This window comes from Artibeus jamaicensis, unplaced genomic scaffold (assembly GCF_021234435.1).
Source record: "Artibeus jamaicensis isolate MK-2021 breed Jamaican fruit bat unplaced genomic scaffold, CSHL_Jam_final scaffold_833, whole genome shotgun sequence".
In the NCBI taxonomy this organism is placed as follows: domain Eukaryota; kingdom Metazoa; phylum Chordata; class Mammalia; order Chiroptera; family Phyllostomidae; genus Artibeus; species Artibeus jamaicensis.
Window position 1 is genome coordinate 21,688,561 of NW_026522056.1, and position 22,413 is coordinate 21,710,973.

A 22,413-nucleotide genomic window follows, 5' to 3' on the forward strand; every position below is an offset into this window, starting at 1 on the left:
TAATCCTTAGCTTTCCTATAAGCTGAGCTTCCAATTCCATCTAAGAGAATATTTTGTAAAAGAGACTTATAACACGAGGACTCAAATTGCAGTGGAAACTCCTTATGAAGAGGTAGGAAGACCTTTCTTGGTTTCTTCTAAGAAACACATTATTGTGGTCCCGTAAGGAAGCCTTCTCTCCCTAAAGCCATCCCATCAGAAGGTGACCCCCTCTCGGCACAGTTTCCAACATAAAGTCAAGCCCTGATTCTTCCTCAAATGTTCAAATGATCTCACCAGCTATTTACCCACATCATTCCATCAGCTAAATGGTATTTTTCTCCATGAGCCTTGATGTTTATAGACATGCTCCCCCATATTAGTCAAGTCTGGGGCAGTTGCAGGGCCAGAAAACTCCGAATAATTATAGCTTCAAACAAGGTAGCAGTATATTTCTTTTAGGCATAAATGTGAACATCCAGAGCTGGCATGTGGCTCCATAGTCATTATAAAACCCAGGAGATTCTGTTTTATTTGGGTAAACATCATCATCCTCAAGGAGACACTCCCACTGCATGCCGCAAAGTGGCTGCACCAGCTCCAGCAGTCCCTCCCTCATTCCAGCAATCAGGAAGGAGAAATGAGGAAGAGGGTTTATACCCTTCTTGAAGGCCACTCCCCAGAAATTGCACATGTCCTGTCTGTCAGAGCACATCTAAAAGCAAGAAGGGTTGAAAATCTAAACCTTATTCAGAATGGCCTTGTGCCTACCTGATATTCGGGATTCTATAACTGGGGATGGACAGAGAAGGGATACCGGAGGCCCCAAAAGAAAAATGCCTAACGCACTCCATCCCCAGAGACTGCAGATTCCAGGTCAACCATCACTAAGTGTTACAAACATTCTCCTAAATGAGAGCTCAGAAAACCACATGCCCTTATTTAAACCTCCTTTAGTTTTGCTGAAGTCCCCATGAACCAAAACCAAATACCACATGATACAGTGCTGGCTCCCACCCATAGTGGAGAGAAAGCATACTCACACACAGGACTGGCAAGCTCATTTCCTGCCATGTGAAAAATCTTACTTTGAAGGGATACCAAAATAGTCGCAAGGTGCTTGGAGTTAGGACAATATTCAGTAATTATATTTCATTATTTCCCCCAAAAGTCATATTTTCTTCTTATGTGTTTTGTCAGAAAATTCTGCCTCCACCCCAAAACAAATGATTTGGTCTTTTTTTGCAATTTGACAGCTAGCGAGCAAAATAGCCCTCTCTCTTATTCAAATAAGCTCAAAGAAAACAGGTCAGACCTGAGGGTGTCTTGAACCCAATTGTTAAGCATTCTGTGAGAGGCGTGAAGTTTTCTTGCATGCGTTTGAGCCATGCGCCTTGCCTTCGAACACCTTTTCTGGGCTGCCTTCGCCCTGTAATCTTCCTGCGCTCTGCCTGTGAGTTCGGACTGAGGCAGAACGGATGCCTGCAGTGTTCGAGGTCGGTGCCTGCAGAGCCATCTGCAGAGGGTGGACCCGCCCCATTGTGCCAGCACTGGGGAGCTTTGTGTGCTGGGTGTGCATGAAAACCAAACCAGGAGCGCTCCCCTGAAGGCCGCAGAGTGAAGACAGGAACTAACTGACTTCTCATGGCTTTTCCAGGCTGATTTAAAAAGCGAGACCTTTGTCTTGGGTAAGCCTCCGCGTAGCCCAGTGATGTCTAGGAGATCCTGCAGCTCGCCTGTCAGAGGGCTCGGCGGTTCCCACAGGGTAGGGACAGACAGCCTTGGGCCAGGCACCTGGCCGCACACACACACTCCTCCTCGCCTGTCCTTGCAAGTAGGGTAGAGGCAACCTTGGGATGAAGTGACCAACTGATGATGAGCTATGATATATCAGCCCCAAACCCCCGTCTTAAGTATTTGCATAACGTACCCCCATTTTGTGTGTGCATAAGCTGCCCTGAGTCCAGAAGATGTGGCCACATTCTCCACTAGACAAATAAGGGGACAGCCTGTGCCTTCTACACAGAAGTCTCATGCTTCTGTGCAAATGTCCTGTGTAAACTCTGCTTCCCAGTCATTGTCCGCATGCAAAGGCTAAAGCAGTCACCGGGGTGGGACAAAAGTGGCCTTAGAGTTGTTTGTATGGGAAATAATACAAGAACTAATAAACGACAATACAAGAATAAACTCTGTGCTTCACGTAGTCACAACTGTAAACCTAGTTCTGCTCCACCCTGTACTGAACTCACACATACTTCAGTAATGGGTGCTGCTGTGCCGTGACCCTTGTTGCCAAGCATCTTGTTGCCCTGGTGATGGGGGCTCCTTTCTCCCTGTGGCCCTTTTTAAGCCAACGCTGCTACCCTGGACTCCAGGTTCTCCAGGTCTCTTGATGGCCTGGGCTGAACCGAAAGATTAGACTGCTTTTCCCTGTAACTATTTAGTTCTGTAACACAGATGGCACTTGACAACGAGTGGGTTCTGAATGGCACTGCGAATTCTGAGGAAGGCAGCCCGGGGTTTGGAATCACCTTCCCTGAATAGGCCAGTGCGTTTACCCTCTCTGTTCTGACAGTCCACTTTAACCTCACACCGTCACCTGATGTGGGGTCTGCAAGGGTCTCAGGGCACCACTGCAAAGAAAATTCCCTTTTCTGCTTTTTACAAATGGAGAGACTTCTCTGTGTTTAATTCCATATTTGTGCTTTTTGTGTTGCAAAATAAGACCTCCTTTTGTTTCCAGAGATTGGTGTTGCCATAGAGAAAGAGGAATGTTGATTTGAAGAGATTCTTAGACTCCACAGAAGAGCCTTCCAGAGCAAAAAAAAAAAAAAAAAAGGCTTTTCCCATAATTAATATGGCCACAAATTTCCAAAATTTCCCAAGGGTCAATAACAGGGCACGCTTTGGGTCACCTTAAGTTTTTTGTTGCCAGATTTTTACAGTATGCATTTGTATGTTATGCATGTTTGTGTGCAATATAAATATTTTATAGTCTTTAGATTAATGCAAAGTGTGAGTTAATGTCATAGTGTAAGAAGGAAAAGGAAGCCTTTAAGCATAAACATGATACTGTTAAGAGGAGAGTCTCATCTAGGTTCTGGTTGGCAGTTACTAACATTTTCTGGGGAAAATTTTGATTTCAGAGCTCTAGAGCTCCTTATAACTCTTTCAAATATTTTTTTCCACATTAGTATTTAAGATAACAGTCAACCTGTATTTAAAAATCACCTAACATGAGATACAGGTAACTCTCCAGAGATGCCTCTGCAGAAGCACAGATGAGTAGATGGGTTTGGGGCGGACTGTCTCGCCTTCTGGGCTAGAGGAGTATATAGTTTACCAATACTAGAGATTTGAGGATAATTCAAGGCAGCTTCCTGTGTGATCAGTGGTTTGTGATTTGGTCCCGGCTTTGAAAGTTAGCATGTGCTTAAAACTTGTCTCAAATTGTATCCATTTTTGACATTAAAAATAGCAACACTGAAAGGAAAAGATTAAATATTTAGGCTTCCACGAAAATAGCGTGATACCCCATTGGGTTTTCTAATTTTTATTGTACTCTTAAGACTCATCGAGATAACACAATACAAGCATGATGTAATACCCAAAATTTCCAGCACGGGGTCTCTAGTCTGTTACCACAGATTTATGAATGTGGGAAGCCACATTCATAAATTGATAGTTCATGTGAGCCTTCCTGAATGTATATTGTTCTGTATTTATTGCAAAACTGCTAAGAAGTTATGAGTAATAGAAATGCCTGAGTAGAAAAAGTAGAAATGATCACAGGCCAGAAATCCTGGTGGCCAAAGAGTGGTCCTTTCTCAAGAATTTTAAACATGGGAAGGGAAAAATATGGTCAGGGAAACAGATGAATATCGAGCCCGCACTGCTCTGCGGTCTTTAAAATACCTTCCTAAATCAACCCAGGCTTGAACAAACTTGGTGAGAGCTGACTTCAAGGCTTAACAACGCTTAGCATGTTGCTGCCTCTCCTCGCCATGGGGTGGCAGTAGAGTGTGGACACACAACATTCTCTTTTTCAAGAGGAGGAAAAGCAAAAAAGATAGGCCGTAAGATGATTTGCTTGTGACCACACAGAACGTAAACAGCTGCCTAAAGGGGAAAATTAAGATGCTGGTTTTAACCAGCTGAGGCCATCTATTCCATCATAGTAATCCTTCATGCAATAAACAGTGAGAGTCAACATTATCATTGTTTCTTCTTTTCACTTATTCGTGACCGTCTTGGGGATTTGGTTTACAGACGGATCTACAGAATGGAGTTGAGTTACTACTATTACTGTATCCACATGACTGCAACACTTGAGAATTGCCCAATAAATGTCAGTTGACACAGCTCTCTGATAACTCCCTGAGTAAGGTTGGTGATGGCACCTTATGTGACACAGGAAACATGCCTGTGGACATGCTTCTTCCTTCACAGACTCCCTGAGGGGGACAGGCAAGATCTAAACCATCATCTTGTCCAACTCCCTGATTTTCGAGATCAGGAAGCTAAGGTGTGTGTCCAAGGTAATACGGTCAATGCCAACTCCAGAAAGACATAAATGTGTCTATGAATGCTACATACTCCTCTGTTGACCAAACACTTTTAAAATAAATCAGTTCGAACACTGTCACGGTCATCTTTCTGCAAAGCCGGTTCCCAGTCATGCACGTTCACGAGGAAATGATGCCTGATAAAAAGGAAACCTTAGAGACACCCCAGAGCTCAGCCTTGCGATAGACGCGCAATTTCTGTGCCGATGAAGCTGTAATCAGCCCTGGCCTGAGGATGGGAACGGCACAGAAAGCTGGTGATTCGGGGAAAACAAAAGCAAGGAGGGACGCTTTCAAAGGACATGAAAGAGAGGACACAGTGGGGAAGGTGGGTGAAAGCAGAGGGGTTGCTGGCCAGCATTCCAGGAGCATGTTACATGGGGTCTGGAGATGCAGAGGCCCGTGGAACTGGGGGGCCGCACCCCTCTGGCAATAACCCCATCTTCATAATTGCCAAAGGGAGGAGTCATTTCCATGATGCACGAGATGAGATGAATTGAACTAAACTGGCAAAACTGTCATAACAATAACGAAAAGGTGCTTACATTGATGTTAAAGGCAAACTGTTTTACATTAATGAACAATCTGATTTTTAGAGTTGCAGCCACACTTTAGCATAAGGAAGGAATGAAATGGCTTTTATCAAGCCCTGGGTGCCACACGTAAAAGTCAAATTTTTACTCATCTCACAAGTATTAGAATGATTTAAATATTTGGAAATAGAGACACCATTTTCAGAGCACAATGAAATATATTTTACAAGACATTTTCTCTTCAGGCAAAAACAAGTGCTATTTATTATTTATAAGTTTGTTAGGCACTGGAAATGTTGCCACAATTATTTTTGTGAAAGAACAGTAGCTACCTTGACATGTGATTGGAAATATGGTAATGTATATTTTTTAAGTTACATTTTTATGTAGTTTTATTAAGTTACATTTTTAAGTTACACAGTATCTTTGAATGACTAAAGAAAACCTTTTCAATAGGATGTGGCTTGAATGTATAATCTTTGGGCAAAAATTTTACTCCTGGAATTGTGTTTTCAGGAATGGTTCAAAAGAAGAAAATAGTCCTTTGTATAAAATGTTCATACCACTGTTATTTATGATAACAAAAATAGTCTAGAACAGTCTTAACTTCAAAACAAAAAAAAAGAAAATGGTTAATAGGACTAAAATATATATATACATATATGAGGGAGTGTTATTCTGTGGTGATTTAAAATGAGAAAGAAGACTGGAAAATCATTATAAAATGTTCATAGCAATTTATATATACATCTTATTTCTGCATTAAAAGTTTTATATACATATTATTCAACAAGAAATTGAAGAAATGTAAGAGCATATAGGCTTGTAAATGATTTATATTTGCTTTTCATATATTTAAATTGATTTAATTATGTTAAATGACCTTAAAATAGCTGAAAAACAGCTTAGTCTTCATCATTTTTAAAACAGTGTATTTTATAATTTTAGTAGCAAATACATCATTAGTAATTTTATATTGACTTATAGGAGTATTGTACTCTAAAGTCATACATGTGTCCAATCATTTTTATCCATTCTTTGGTCTTAAGTTTATATATTCCATGCACAGACTGTTGACTGAAATTTCTAAAAATACTATTAACAAAAACTTCAATTAATACAATCAAAGCTTATAATTTACTAAAGCAAGTACCCACTCTTCTTCGGTTAGATAGGCAGCTTAGGTGGAAAGAGAGTAGATGCAGAATTTAGGAAGGGGGCAGAATTAGACTCACACTGAAAGGAACCCCAGAGTTGCCCACCTTGGACCAGTGGGCTTTCTCCGGACAATTTGCAGGGAAAATTACACAGTCTGTCAGGAACCCCCTCGTAACCCTGAGATCCAGGCAGTGGCCCTGGCCCTGACGCCTAAGCACCTGGGTCCACCTAGTAACTGGTCCAGTAGCCATCGGTCACTTTTAGTATCGCCGGGCAAGCTCTGATTTTCCTCATTTCCCCATGTGGCCATCATTTAGAGGAGCATGCTTTTGAAACATGTTGTGAAAATTGTAATAAGTTTTCCCTTAAAAGGTAATATTGAGGTCATTGGTATAAAGTTTACATATTCAACCACTGTGTTAAGTTTCATTCACTGCAATATTTATGTGGATATATGGGATCCTAAGGCTTGTCATTTCCAATATTATAAGTATCTATTACAGATACTGGTCTTGATGCTTAGTTTAAAAAGCAAGGAAACTCTTTTGGGAGTTCAGTGCACGGGGAATTCCCACCAATATTTCTCTTCTAAGGTAAAATGTTACATGTTACCTGGATCTTGTCTGTTGCATTCTATTTGAAGTTCTCTGTTTCCTCTTTTTTAAAAATGCATGTGTTCTATCCACACTGAGAACAGAGAGTGTTAATTCAAATGTAGCATGGGATGTCTGCCTATCAGTATCTCCATCTGTATTGTATGTGAAAATGTCCTCTGTGACGGAGAAGTATACAAGAATGAATGTGAATAAGTTGCTGTCGGACTAAATGTGGTTCATCTTCTGCTTGTTTGAGAAAACGCTGAGGAATAAGGTTGGATGAAGGTGTCCAGACTTCCCGTTCAAGTGGTTTGGTGTCTATGTTCTTGCCATATTCCTGGCCTTTGAAAAAATCAATGGGACTAAACCCCAACTTTTCCTTAAAACTTGAGCAGACTAGATTGTGAATATTTTCAAAACATTTGAAGCTTGGTTGTCTTAAATTCATTTGAAGCACCCTTCAAAATATTTTAATTATTAATCTGCAGAAGCCCTTGCTGGTGGTTGTTGTTTTCTTCCTCTTGGTTTTTTACAACAGGAAATATTAAATGTCAAGAAAAGTACCATGCCATTATCCAAATTATCTTTTAAGCAGCACCAGTTTAAACATTGATTACACTGAAAATTCTGTCATTTCAGCCCCAGCGTCCTGCGTTTACTCACGAAAACATTCATGGTGGCGGGGAACCGTGAGTATATTCTTCTTATCTTCTAAACTCAGGACTAACCTTGACCCACAAGATGGACAACTGACGGACCAAAGAGGGGGTGGCACAACTCTACGGGTGACAGAGACCAAAGGAACTAGCACGAGACCTCCCAGATTGAGAGGGGTCGCAATAGCCTCCATCTCTCGTAACAGAGAGAAGACATGAGTTTAAAACAGAAACCGGTGATTTGCAGGGACGGTTTTACATGCTAGAGAAGCTTTCTGAAGCTGTAGAGATTCCTAAGACGTGGGAATTTGTCTCCCTCTGCTCACTCACGGTGTAGATCCTAGTAACTACAGCTTTAAAGACACTGAAAATGCCTTAACATTGTTTTTGCGCATGTTTAGAGAGCAGGAGAATGTAACAATAGACCTAAAGTGATAAGTTAGTGACAATTCCAAAGTCACATTCTGGGACGGATCTCTGGGAATGGCAGTATTAAAAATGCACTGTCATTCGGTGACATGCCTTTTCACACTTCCAAGTCCCCTCTCCTTGCTGATACTATGTCAAGTCATCCTGAAGGTGTCAGCACGGTCCTTCAGACTCACATTTTCTGTGTCTTTTTCTGTTCCATTGTTACCCATGGGGAGATACTCAGGGGGGACCTACCTCCTATTGGTGCCTGCCATTGTGTGAGGCAGGAGCTAGGCCCCTGGAAGGACGTGTGTCAGGCACACCTGAGCCCGCACAGGAAGCCTCCCACCCACGGCCCAGGCTCCACCCACCTGGAGCCCAGCGAGTCCAGCAGGTGTGGGCCTTCCTCACCGTGCATCCTCCCGGCTTCTCGCAGACCTGAAACCTAGCCAAGAGCATGCTCTTCAGGAAGCGTCTCTCACCCGAGACTGGCCGTCTCTGAGTACAACCAGAAGGCCTTGCTAAGCAAAAGACTATGAAAAGGATGGTTGGAAATAAGAGTCATTCAAAATTTCACTAAATTGGAAACCTTTTAAATATGACCTTGTAATTCTAACGTTTTTGTTTTCTTATTTACGCAAATGACAATAGGATCACATCACAAAAAAAAATAAATTCCAGGGCTGGTTAGGTTTATTGCATCACCAACAGACTATAGGAGCGGCTTGTAAGGATTTTGTGAATTAACAGGTGTGGCATGTAGCGCTGTTCTGTGAACTGTGGAGTTAAGACTTCCAGTCTTGGTCATTTGCCTGTTTATGGAACCTCTGAGCTCAGAGGCGAGGAGAAGGCACAGTTTTGAAGTCCTGCTTTGGACATTGTAAAACACTATTACATTTCTGTTGGACAGCAACCCCAATTTATGAGGTGTCACTTAATCTCTTTCACGCAAGAAGTAGGTTTTGAGTGAAAACAGGGACCATGTGTTACAGTGCTGCAGTTCAGAATTACGGTGAAATGCCCGACTAAAAAGCTGCAAGTTAGGGACAGCATTGAGGGCGGTGGGGCATTCCCTGTGGACAAGTCCACTCTGTGCTGGAGGCGCCCGAACCCCACCACCCCCCCCCACCCGCACTTCTCCCCAGCCAACTCGGGACAGTGCAACTCCCTGCACTTCCTGCCACGCCAGGCTCATTCTGAAAGCCCGGAGAGGCAGCAGGGTTTCCAAAGGGTGGGTTTACATTTCCCTGACCTCCCCATTTTTTGTGGTCTAAGTGAACCAGGATGGTAAGTAAAGTTTGACAAGCACCCTGGCTGTCATCACGCCAAAGCGAGGTAGGAGTTCGTGCCAATTTTGGTTTTATTGGCTCTTGGGACCTTGAGAGTCTCCAAGCAGCCAGGGTCTGTGGCCTTAAATAGACCCGTCTCCCTAAGTGGTTGGAGCCGTGCCTAGGTGACAGCTGAACCCTGAGAAGCTCAGTCAGAGAATCTGTGTGTCCCCAAGTGAGAGATGCTGAGATGTATATCCACTGAACTAGCAGCCGGGGAACGAATCTCTCTCTCAAGGGTGAAATTATAGAAGGAACTATGTTGAAATCAACATTCCCCATGGATATAAAAAATGCACCATCCCTTCACCTAAATGGCCCCCAAGTCAAATCCCTAAGCAAACAACAAATTAAGTTGATTACTCCAACGAGGGCTGGCCCCACGCAGACGGCCAAACGGAGTGATGTTGGTATTCCACCCCTCCCGACCTTTTCTGCTGTCGCTCCGAGATTCTGGCTGCTTTTCTCCGCCCTTCCTCGTAATCAGAATTGCCTCTCAACAGATGAGGTGCAGAAGCCCAATCCCAAAGCGTGCAGGTGGCTGTAAAGTTTTACTAGGAGGCCAAAATATTAACAGGGGAAGACATCTCCAGTGTTGGAATTTCAGGGTTTGGTCCCAGGCCAGGGAAGACATGTTTTCTAGGAGAAGGTATGGGACGCCTCATCTCACCAACTCCTTCCCAGACACTCCCCAGCCCCCACCCAGGCCTGCTCTACCAAGGTCCTGGACAAGGACACAGAGGGGCCCCAAAAGGGGCCATGTCCCTGACTTACAACATTTGAGTCCAAGTGACAGAATAGTTTCATTCTACCAAAATATGGTTTTCCAAGTGAATAAAGAAATTAGAACTAAACCATGCTAAGTCCGGAGCAGTATTCCATAGTACCAAATTTTTTAAGGGGGCTTAAAAAAAAATCCAGCACACCCTGACATGTTGTTCTTATTTTCTCACACTGGTAGAATCACATAACTGTTATGAAAACAGCAGACAAATTCACTGATTTTTTGGAACCCCCTCCCAATACTGATAATATTTTAGAAGCACCGTGAAGTTCTCATCTTCACTGCAGATCCAGTTCTTCCTGACCTCCGCGGCTGCTAGAATTTGTGTCTTCACTTTTCAAAAGGCTGGTCCATGTTAACACACGCTACATACAAGGTGTTTTATCACCAAAAATTCAACGTCTGAATTTGTTACTAATCCATGTCACCAAAATATATGATCTCAAAAAATTCAGACAGAAAAGGGAAAGTAGTAGCATTCTATAAGTTTTTTATGGAAAATTACCTCAAGAGAGAATTTTCACATCCAACACAGTTTCTCCAGCATCTTTTAAAAGGAAACTTTTATGCCCATAATCTATCTCTTCTTTGAAATTGTCAGTGATAATAGAGCAGAGAATACATTCACTTCATTACCTGGGTGAATGATATCAAATTTTCAAATTCTAAATCCTCAGAAAACACGGACTTATACTAGGAAAGTAAACTTCTTCAAAGAATTATTCCCGGTGAAAAAAATAATAATATTCTGTTTTACATTCATTTTCACATAGTGGTTTAGAAGGCATGTGTCTGAGACATTTGGTACATACATCTCAATCTAGAATAATTTGAAAATTCAACTTGCAAACTGTGACAATTTCCTTCCAATTGTAGAGAGCTAAAACTGTAATTCCTTGTTTGTATATAGCTGGATAATGCATTTGCCACTTCTTTCATATTCTTTATTAGTGCTGAATGTCTGAATGCTCAACATGTGTGACTCGTCAAAATGTGGGTCTGATTGATAAACGTTCAAATGTTTAATCCAACTCAGAGATGTTATAATCTGCCATGAATATTCCTCATTGCAAGTTTTGAAAAGCCAGTAGAGTGATTTAACTCCCATGAGAGTCTAAATATTTCTCCGTACGTGCTTATCAAAGACTTAGGTCACCTAATTAAAATGTTAGGAAGAACAGAAATGGGAAGGGCAAAATAAACAGTGTGCGCCTCCTATAGTCTCGCAAAGCCGCAAGGACCTCCTTCTTATGCACGTCCATTTGCCCCGTCGCAGGTTCCAGGCTCTGTATAACTACACTCCTCGGAATGAAGACGAGCTGGAGCTCAGAGAGAGCGACGTCATCGACGTGATGGAAAAATGTGATGACGGGTGGTTTGTGGGTACGTGGGCGTCTCCTTCTCGACAGACTCGGCCACTTGAAATGTGTTTGTGTTTGCTCCCTTGCATGGCCTGACCTGACAATCGAGCTCTCTTTGATTTCATAATGCCTTTGCTCTTTCAGACTTTCATATGCACTAGGCTGTTGCATTTTTACTGTAGTTTAGTGTTGGCCGCTTTGGGTAGATGTGATTTGCTGCCAGCTTTCTTTGCCACTCACCTTGGAGAAGAAAATATCCTTCAATGGCACCAACCAGGAAAGGCTGAGATCTAAGAACACCAACAAAAATGCTCCCTAGATAAGAAATACTAACACTCTGGCCCACGGAGAATACTAGTTGTCACCAGTGAGGGTCCATTGGAGAGAACAAGGTCCAGCAAACAGCTCACCCACTCACGAGGTCTGCTGCGGGCGCCCTAGCAGCCTGGGGATTCGCCCCCCTGTAATTCGTGCCGAAAGTAGACCGACATTCCCTTCCGACCACTGGGAGACTAGGAGTGGTCTGAGGGGACAGTTAGAGACAAGAGCCTCACACAGCAGGGCACACGGGAAAGGGCACGGGAGTCTGGAGGGGACAGCAGATGAGGGAATGCGGGGCTGACTGTGCAGCCAGGCAATCAGAAAGGAAATAGTAAAAGGACCACAGCCGCGGTGCAGCCCCGAGCCTCCGCCTCTGTGTCTGTTAACTCACGGCACCGAAGCCAAAGGGCTCACCTACACAGGGACAGAGCCCAAACCAGACGTGGAGCTGGGACGACGCTATTCACTCTAATTTGAGCTGGAAATCCTGAGGATGAAATCAGCACACCAGCGGTTACAAAAAGTTTCAAAAGAATCATGTCCTTTGAAAGGAAAGGCGATCACATCGATGGCCCCTTGTGGTTTCACTCAAATTAGAAGTCATGCCCGATGACAGAGGCCCCTCCCACCCCCCTCCACAAACGGTGGTTTATCTCTTTTTTCCTTTAGTAACTTTGCAAGTTGCTTGAATTTTCTAGCTTGTATTAACAACTCTGGCAGTGCTATTTGTAAATGAACCGTGGGGCATTTGGCATGAACTTCTGCGAGACAATAGAACAATTGTGACCATGTGCCCCGATGCCTCCACGTGACACCTGTGTCAAGGTGTGAGAATGTTACACTTAAAAATCCACCTCCCCAGCAGGACACACTCCTTGCGGGCTGAGAGGCTGGGCTCTTGGATTCAGCCCGGCGTGATGGAGGCAGAGCAGTTAACCATAAAACGCTACTGGCCACCAGCAGTGCAGAGAAAACTGCTGATTCAGTCTTCCTAGTGTCCCGGTGTGTTTTCTTCCCTGTGCCCTGTAGGGTTTGCTCCTTCAGCGAAGCCTTGTACAGGAAGATCTTTCCAGCCATGTATATGGACTTATATTTCCTTTACTGCTTCTGTTTGCAGGAACCTCAAGAAGAACCAAATTCTTTGGTACCTTCCCCGGGAACTACGTCAAGAGGCTGTGAGCCACCCTCCCTCCTATCAAAGCTGCGGTTCAGCACCACATCTGCGTAACCTGCCCTCCAAGGTCCCCGCAGGCCCCCCGCTGTCATGCCTTACGGTTTCCAATAGAAGTCACCCGCCATCACCATCCCCACCCGCCACCCAACCACCAGCAACGTAACTGCCAGAGCTGAGCCCTGGGGAGACTGGCAGGCTGGTTCCATGTGAAAGTGCATTATTCCTGCTTTCTGCTCTGAACTGACTGCTCTGTGTGATGGGATCAGAAAGAAAATCATTACACTTGAAAAGGGTTAACTGTCCAAGGCAGAGGATGAGAGTGTCTCAAGGAAGCTCCCTGGCCCGCTTCAGAGTACGTCCCTCCCGTCAGGTGTCCTGAAGACGGTTTATTACTTAATACCACGGTGTGCATTTTCACACTCTTAGCTTGGCAGTGTATTTTCCTTTTCACGAGTTTGCCTAGTGTCCTCGTTTACACGACATGACAACTGTACTTCAGCTATTGTTTGCCTGCACTTCGATGTTGTAATATGCACAGTGATTACAAAACCTAAAGCAAGGGTAGGAAAGTTCATTCGGATGAGTGAGATTTTGGGGGATTGAATGTGAGTTTTCAATAGCAGTCTCTCCCTGCGATTCTTTTGTACTTTTTAGAAGTGCAAACAGTAAGTGAATAAAAGTTTTTGGTAATAATCATGAGAATATAAGAGGTTTAGCTAGACTGCAAAAAAAATATTGTGTTGTAAAGTTGCATTGCTATTTTATATTAAAATGTAATAATCAGCATCATGAACAATGAGCTCTTAGTGTTTTATTTATCGGATAAAATTGAAATAAAAGCAGTGTTAGTGAGAGGTGCAAAAAGTTATTCTAACATAGACACTTGAAAGTCTCTGTAAGCAATATTCATAGGTAAGATTTCACTGTGTGCTCACACACATTTGCAAATGTATGAGTACAGACAATTCGTGTGATATGTCGTACAGTTTATGGAAATGTAAAAGAATACCACACTTTATTTTATAGAAATAGAGTAATTTAGAAGCATCACAAGTATTAAGGCTGGTTTTAGCAAGGGTTATGATCAATACAATTATTTTTACTATGATAATTATTTTTCTTCTATGGAACTCAGAATCCTGGCTACATTTGAGGACAGGAATATGTTGAGCCTGATTTTCCTGGTGTGTGTACAATATTTCCTTGGAATTCATTAGGCACTTTTAAGAAGCAATGTTAAATCCTTCAGGTTGTATTTCCTTCCCTGAAGTAGAAATTGACAAAATGATGCTGGGACCGGAAAGATTAGACATGGTTTACAGTGCCCGAATCACACACACCCTGAGAACTAGCTTTGTATTTCTTATGACTTTGCATAAGAACTATTCATATTTGGATCTTGAGCACCTTATAGATAAAACTTTTTATGATATTCTGTGGACAGTGACAGATCTTTTCACAATGTGTGTAGACTCTACAATTTTGTACATATGTTTGCTCTTTTTTTTGTACAGACTATTTAGTTGTTGAGAAAACAAGGGAATTTCCTAATTCGGTCTTCATTCTTCCCTTCAACTGAGCTAAAGGCTGTCTTTTACCAATCCCACAGATGATAAGCACACCTTGACATTGTGATTCTGTAAGACAGCATTCATGCAAAGTTCATGAACTTAAAAGATCTTAGCAGCCAAACTGAAATGGATGTAAATATCCAGTACCAAGGAATTTCAGTAGGAAAAGGGTAAAGAAACATCTTTGAGTAGCCTACCTTGAACACTGTCAAGTTCACAGCCAGCTTTATATTTTAAAGGCCTTTGTTTTGAAATTAGGTCAGCCGCATGCAGCTTTGCTGATAAATGAGTAACTATCTTCCATGCCATTTATGGGAAAGACTTCAATATCTGTTGCCTGTCATATTTAAGAAAAAAATTACTGTTTCTACTCTCTGTATCTGATTTTAAAAGGAAAAATATTCACACCTGGTTTTCAGGTAATTGACTTTGAATTCTTACAAGCAAAGGTCATTGTGTTTTTCTTGAATAGACATCTAATAAATTTTGCTTGGAAGTATACTTCAGTCTTCCTTCTTGACATGTATCTTTAAACAAAGTGTGTGTTTTATCCCAATTTGTTAGATAAACTAAGAGAAAATGCATTTGCCCTGTGTTCTCTGGATATACCAAAACCGGCTCTGCATCAGCTCAGAGAGGAAATATTTGTTAAACACACCACCAAAACTCACTTGCTAAATATACTCTGGCTAAAAACTGCTCTTCAGCTAAAGCAACACATTAAAATATTTCTGTCTCATAAATAGCTTCATTTTCCCCAAGGAGAAGTTAATGACAAGAAGGTGTAAGCACTTTCTCAACTATCTCAAAACTTAAAAACCTTACCCTGCAAAGCCTTATGACCACCGGAATGTTAGACTCACGTGACACCCACAAGCTTTCAATAAACTTCCAATTATGGGCGGCAGTTGGGCATCATTTCTCTTTCTCACACACAGTGTGTAGCTTGCCAGCTCTCCCGGCACCCTTTCTACCCATCTGGGTCCCCAATGGCCCTTTGCGCGTCAACCCTCTTCCACATCTGTAGCGTGCATGTTCAGAAACACGTGCATGTTCAGAAACACGTGCACGTTCAGAAACACATGCCTTCCTCAGCTGGCAATTCAGTTCTCAAAGATGTCTGGTCGAGTTGCTTAACTTTAATACTCATCCTCATTTTCTCTATTCCACTGGAAAATTTCCACCTCATAGTAGTTCTCTGCTTTTACTAGTATACACAGATATTAGTACTTCCTTTTTGCGAAGACTGTACCTATTCTCTTGCTCCTTTTTTCATCCAAGTACTGCTAAGTGATTTAGCATATTTTGGCCTGTGTAATGTGCTCCCACATTTTTGGCCCCTAACTTTCAGGGGAAAAATCTTTTGTTTTAACTTTTTAATTCAATTTTTATTTACTTATATTTAGATACTTGGTTTTTGTATAATAAAAGAATTTTAGCGTTTGTTTTTGAACATATTATGGGGTGAGACATTTTATGTAACAAAGAATCATCAAACACAAGAACAGATGCACGGTATCTCCGGCGCTACCCATTTATAATGTGCATCCTTATTTTTCCCTCAAAATTTTGGGCAAAAAGTGCACGTTATCCACAGCCAAATACACAGCTACGTAAATCCGAATGGGATAAACTGCGAGGTGCATGTTTGTGTTCTGGGGACTGCTTCCCATTTCTCTCTTCACGGACTCTGTTGTGAAATACGCCACATTGTGCAAATGAAACTTTGGGGTTTTGAAAACACGTGCACCAAAATCTAGATTGTCTTGTTCTGACTGAGAATGAATCACTCGCGCGTCTCCATACAATCCGCCGAGGCGCCGCTGCAGCACGGTCCCAGCCCTGCGCTCAGGAAGCCTACGCCATTGTGGCTGTGCGCCCTCCCCCACAGGGCCATCGGGCCCAGACAGCTGCTGCCACTGTGACCCTCCTGCCCTGTCCCCATGGGCCGTGCTAGGGTGCTGGGCAGAATACTGAATTATTGGGCTTTCTGCTTCAGAATCGATGCTTAGTAACCTATTTTACTTGGTCTTATGCTGATGCATGCTCTCCGTGACACACCAAAAATAACTCAATGCGCCTCATCTATGTCACTGAAGACCAGCTGGGGAGGTGGTGTGGGGTCCACTGTTGGGAACACAGTACAACTTGGCTGATAAATCACTGTCACTATTCATCAGCTTCTGCCTCTCACACCTGTGCACAAACTGGCCATGCAGGTCAGAAAAGTCACCAGGGAGGGACCCTCTGATATTTTATGTGCCAAGCGTCAATCCTTCCCTCGCTAGGTCCTCACTAAAAGTAGGCATGCCCACTTCCTAACGGATGGACAGCAGAAAGACCTCGTCCGGGCACTGGTCTCATTCACTACTCCATCTCTCTCTGCCCGGGTGGTTAGTTTATGAGGCCTGATAACTTCTTCCTATTGCTTTCCAGATTTCTGCCACAAACAGAGATAGTCTTTAGCCATTTGATCACATAGACTATGCACTCTGTCGGCTTCCACCAGCCCCTTTATTTAAAGATTGAATCATCTTCCGTTCCAGGTTGAAGGCCCCCAGCGGTTCTTTGTGTATCAGTCATGATGCCAGTGACTCACTCATCATGGGTGGCTGGGTCAAGGCACAAGCAGTTGGTGTTGCTAATGACCGGTCTGCAGCAGGAGTTGGCCAGCTACGGCCTGTGGACCAACTGCAGCCTGCCACCCGTGTGCTCCTGGCCTGCGAGGTCAGAATGGCTCATGCAGAAGAACACCAGCATGCGCTGGATGACAGGGAACAGGAAATTTGAATACCAATTAAGTAAAATGTTGTCTCCCCAGGGGGGAAAAACACCTTGCTTTTCACTGATCTGTCTATATTAGAAAAACTGTACCCTATTACTATTACATTTTGAGAGTCGTCAACGAATTGGTGAAATTTGTTTTTTGCTATGGGTGTACATAATATCCTCAATTTTGCCTCCTGGCCCGTGAAACCTAAAATACTATCTAATACAGATTTACCATCTGTCCCTTTAGGCAAAAAGCCTGTGAACCCCTGGTCTGTGTTCATGGTCAGCAATTGGCCTGGAAACTCACTAGAGGAGAAGAGATACTGAAATTCTGCTATACACCAGGCTGTTATTTTACACGCATTCCTTGTCTTTATCCTCCCAAAAAATGAAAAAGCAAATCTGCTTTGTGCCCGAGTTAGAGGTGAGGAAGCTGTCTCCGAGGTTATCACGAAATAGGTGACGGGCGCTGGGTTCAGAACCTGGTGTGTCTACCTCCCACACCTACACTTTTTGTTCCAAACCACAGTGCAAGACACACGCTGAAGAAGCTGCACTCCCAGTTCAGCGCTTACTTCCATCTGCCTCCTTCCTCCCCACCGTTCCCACCCACTTCGCCACCGTGAGCAGCCACGCACCCACAGCAGCGCCTTGCCGTGCCCAGGAGGGCGAGGGGTGCTTGTAAACCCAACCCGGTAAAACAGTGCCGCCCCAGGACAAGCTAACCTTGGTTTTTAAAAGTATACAGTGACCCATGAGGATAACATAGCGCGATTGACCTGTTTTCACTAAGCTTGTCGGTGAGCTGTGATTCACCAAGACTCTAGAGGCTGTTGGCGGTGAGTCAGCTCAGCAGCTGGTGGTGGCTTTGCAAAGTGCTTGGTAACGTGGGGTCCCTGCGAGGCAGGCAAGCCCAGAGTGCTCTAGGAACACGGTGTGCCTGCTGGACGGCGTTTCAACCTACAAAGCCCCAGGACATAGATACTAGCCATTCCCTGCTGGGTGACTCACTAAGTGACCCGGAGCCTTAGCTCACCGCTAAATTCAGCCCCTCCATAGCTCAGGAAAGTTCCATCTGAGCTCATGCACGTACCTATATCTTGACCCAAAAACCTTTCAGTGCAAGACAGACCTCTGCCTAGTAAATCTTCACCTGTTCCTTTGGGGTTTCTTGTTTCATCCATTTCCCGAAAATATGACGGGTGACTCAGGAGTCCCAACGTTTTCCAAAAATAAGTGCCATTTCAAATAAACTATTTAAATAAATTACCATTAACAACACCAGGGGGTGGGTGTCAGATCTTGCACCGCTATCACAGAAAGCTTGAGGATGACTTTTTAAAGTATTTTTTTAAGTACACAAGCAACAGACTATAGGAAAAATTAGAAAATACAGAATCACTGTATTTTCTGAGAGTCCCATTTTTTTAGAGTAAAGATTACACTTCAGCACATCTCCTTCCAGAGTACTTTTCTGCATGTGCATAGAAGTGTGTGTGTAGGTAACTTACAGGCAAAAGCGGGCCCACACTGAACAGAAATTTTATGACCTGCACTTAATAGTTATAACCTGCAGACAGAGCATTTGAGATCTTGCTCCCCAGCCTATGTCATCAGTTTGGCGCAAATAAACTCTTATAAAAATTCTCAAATAAATAAATAGTGACTAAATCACATTTTCAAGTCAAGCCGACCTTATCAGGTTTATAAAAACAACAAGGAAAAGTCAAAGTCAACCACAGGACTCGTGGAAATGCAATTAATTCAAAACCAAGAAACAAAAATTACAGGATTACCATTAATAATGTTGCACTCAGAGGAACTGGTAGAGGAAAGAGAAAAGGCCGAGAGAAGAGAAAATCATATTTATTATCTTTGCAGCATATGCTATCATGTGCACTAGGCATTTTTCCCGCTAAGGAGTGGCCTACAGAAGAGAGATGTTAAATTGAGAACTGTGTGGACCACAGAGCTGTTGGGTGCAACATCCGAGTCATCCTGGGGGTTGTCAATGTGTGCAAGTATAGGATCCAAACTAACAGAACAGGATAACTGTTGGGTGGTCCAGCTTGTGCCCTTGACCACTCTTCCCTGCACGTGCACACGCACCCACAGAGCCACCCTAACAGAAGATACTAGTTATGTAAGAAAAATTCAATCCTGTAAGAAGAAAATGGAATAGCCAAGGTCTGGAAACAGCCCATGCATCCATCAGTAGGTGAGTGGATAAAAATGCTGTGGTACATTTAGTCAATGGCCTACTACATAGCTATGAAGAAAGAGGAGACTCTTACCCTTTGTGACAGCATGCACAGACCTGGAGAACATTATGCTAAGTGAAATAAACCCATCAGAGGAAGACAAATACCATATGATCTCACTCATATGTGGAATTTAATGAACAAAATACAACCAGGAGCATGGACCCATGCAAGGCACTGACAGATCTCAGGGGGGAGAGAAGTAGGGGGACTGGGAGAGATTAGCCAAAGAACATATATGCAAATATATGCATATATGCAAAGCCCATGGACACAAACAACAATGTGGTGAAGGCCAGAGTTGTGGGGCTCAGTGGAAGGAGGAAGAGGGACGGAAAATGGGAGACATGTGTAATAGTGTCAACAATAAAAAATTTTCTTTTTTAAATCCTAGGTCCCAGAGACTAAAACTTTAGCAAGATCTCCTTGCTCATTGTTAATTACACCCAAACTTGCACAGACACCCACTGCCCACCCACCTACGGCAGAGGCTCTGAGACAGGAGTCCTGTCTCTGGTCTTAATTGTCTCCATTGCCTGCACATTAATCAGAGCCAGATGAGCACCGCCAGGGAGTCTGGAAGGCTCACTAATAAAATACTTTACAGAGGCTTAGGTCATTGGACAACACTTTGCAAAACCTTTAGAATATAAAGTAGGTATCGAAGCACCATCTCTTTTTGGCACGTTTGCTGAACTCTTCTTGGTGGCTGAATCTTTCTGCCTGAGTCTATCGAGAGGCCATCCAAAGCTCATTATGTCTTACAGACCCCAGACATTTCTGGATTAGTAGTTTCTTCTGAACCCTCAGAACCCTAGGTCCCCAAGTTTTGCAAGGGCTGCTTCCCTGATGGCCACACCATCCACAAGAGGCGCAGCACATTCCTGAATTCTCACTGCACAAGACAGCAGGGTGAGCAAAGGGGTGAACGAGGGACAGCAAGGGATGCCCGGGTCTCCTCAGGTGACGCCTCGGGCCCTCATACGTGAGATCGTCAGCACCTAGTCCCCAAGACAGACCATTTGAGCTACTTTGTTTCACCATCTGTTCTCAATCACTTGCTTTAAGAAGTCATCTCACATATACAATCAGAGGAGCCTTCAAAGAAAGTGTCGGCAATCTGCTGGTTACCCTCCAAAGGGGACAGAGGGTGGCAGTGAAACATTCAACCTACTGCACTGGTCTGTGTGTGTGTGTGTGTGTGTGTGTGGTATATATCACACACATGTATAAATATACAGGGTGGGCAAAAGGGTTACAGCTGCATGTGAAAGTTTATTCTTGTAATAGTATTTAGTAAGTATTGTATATTTTCCATGCGAACTGTTAACCTATTTTTGCCCACCCCTGTGTGCATGTGTGCGTGTTTGTGTGGATCCTTATGGATAGTGTTCAAGTATGAAAAGGCAGAACGTGAAAGCTAGTAATATCAGAAGTTGTTCATTAATCATGAAATATCATTGTTCTCCCACAGAATGCAAGAACCGATGAGGCCACAATGGGACATAAGCTCAAAACGCACAGAAAACACTTATCCTGGAAAAATTCCCTTGGACAACATGACAAAGAATCAGTATATCATTTTCACACTCTGTATTCTTTAATCGTATCAAGTAAAATTGGTCTCAAGATTGAACTGGCGTAAATACTGACTTTACTAGGCCTATGATGCAATGCCAACCCGTGCCACCTTTTGGCTGCTATTGCTCAGACACTGTCAGAGCCTATGTGTGAGCTAGGGCCCTGCTTTCTTCTGAAGATGAGCTATGATACAAGGACTATGATACCAAGACCAAAATTCCACTCAACCTTGGCCTGGGAGGTATTCTGGCTTGAAGATTCCTGACAGGGTGCCACCAACATGTCCCCTAAGGGCTGTTGGCACAGCAAGGTGGGACTCCTTCTGAAAATTTCACTGAGCTCACCTAAGCGACTCAAGATCAACGAAGTATGTTTTTAATGAGAATATCCTCTTCCGCAGCTGCTCCTGTTCAAAGTAACCATTTGTTAGCTTCTCAGAGTTGCTGACAGCATAGGTTTCTCCTTACAACCAGCCCCTTTTTCCCCCAACCCCTGAGCAAAGAAAGATAGCTAATGGTTGACAGAAATGACTGGGAGCTAGCAAACCGACCTTTGACACAATCCCTGGGCAAAACCTGGGACTATTTGTTCAAAGCATTTATAATGGGACCTCTAAAAATATCATCTTCCTTCCATCCTCACTCTCTTTTGCTCCTTCCCTGTCCTTGTGGAGAAGTCTCACTGTGGGCATGAACTCTGAGCTGGTGAAAACCCGGACCGGCCGAGCCCCCGGCAGCCCGCAGCACGCAAGGCGCACCTTCCCACTGTCAGACGCCACAACCACAGGCTTAGCCGACCTCTGCCTTTGGATTAGTGGGCCTGGTATGTCTTCCATTATCAAAGACAAATGGCTAGACAGCTGTATGAAAACCACAGCATACTTCTCAACACTGATCATGCACAGATGAGATGGTCCATGTTCTAACCGGGTCGTGAATAATCTTCTTACCTCAGGAGACATTTCTCCCTGCAACGAGAGACTTAAAGTAACAACAAAGGGACCCAACTGTGTCTAGGCCCCTTCCTGACCTTCTGTGGGTGCTGCTGATGATGTGATTATTTAAGGATCATTCTGGAATTCGGAGTTTACCAGGAAGAAAAAGGCATAAAAGAGTGAATGTCTTGCTTTGCCAGTACAAGTCCTATAAAACAATACAAAAAGCCTATTTTTCAAATTCAGACTCATTTAGGTTTCTAAGGAAAGTGGCCCTGACCTGGTGGCAACTTCAGTTAGCTTGTAGAAGGAGTACAGTAAAAAAAAAAAAATCACGTAAGTTTATCTGAGGAGTAAAATGCGATAGAATATACGAGCAGAATCTAACACATAGTTGGCACTAAATAAAGGCCAGTCCCTGGCCCTTC

General features: G+C 43.4%; 1 protein-coding gene across 23 annotated transcripts in view; it reads left to right on the forward strand.

Moving 5' to 3' along the window:
* Positions 1–14,938, forward strand: part of SORBS2 (sorbin and SH3 domain containing 2) — a 224,829-nt gene extending 209,891 nt beyond the window's left edge. For 16 of the 23 annotated variants that reach the window (XM_053659830.1, XM_053659834.1, XM_053659844.1 and 13 more), the window contains 4 exons: positions 1,637–1,744; positions 7,471–7,520; positions 11,287–11,393; positions 12,810–14,938. In XM_053659830.1, the coding sequence (XP_053515805.1) occupies positions 1,637–1,744; positions 7,471–7,520; positions 11,287–11,393; positions 12,810–12,871 (327 nt within the window). In that variant the 3' untranslated portion in view covers positions 12,872–14,938. The remainder of the gene's footprint in view (positions 1–1,636; positions 1,745–7,470; positions 7,521–11,286; positions 11,394–12,809) is intronic. The other 7 variants (XM_053659849.1, XM_053659840.1, XM_053659843.1 and 4 more) reach the window with 1 other exon arrangement.
* The last annotated feature ends 7,475 nt before the right edge of the window (positions 14,939–22,413 follow it).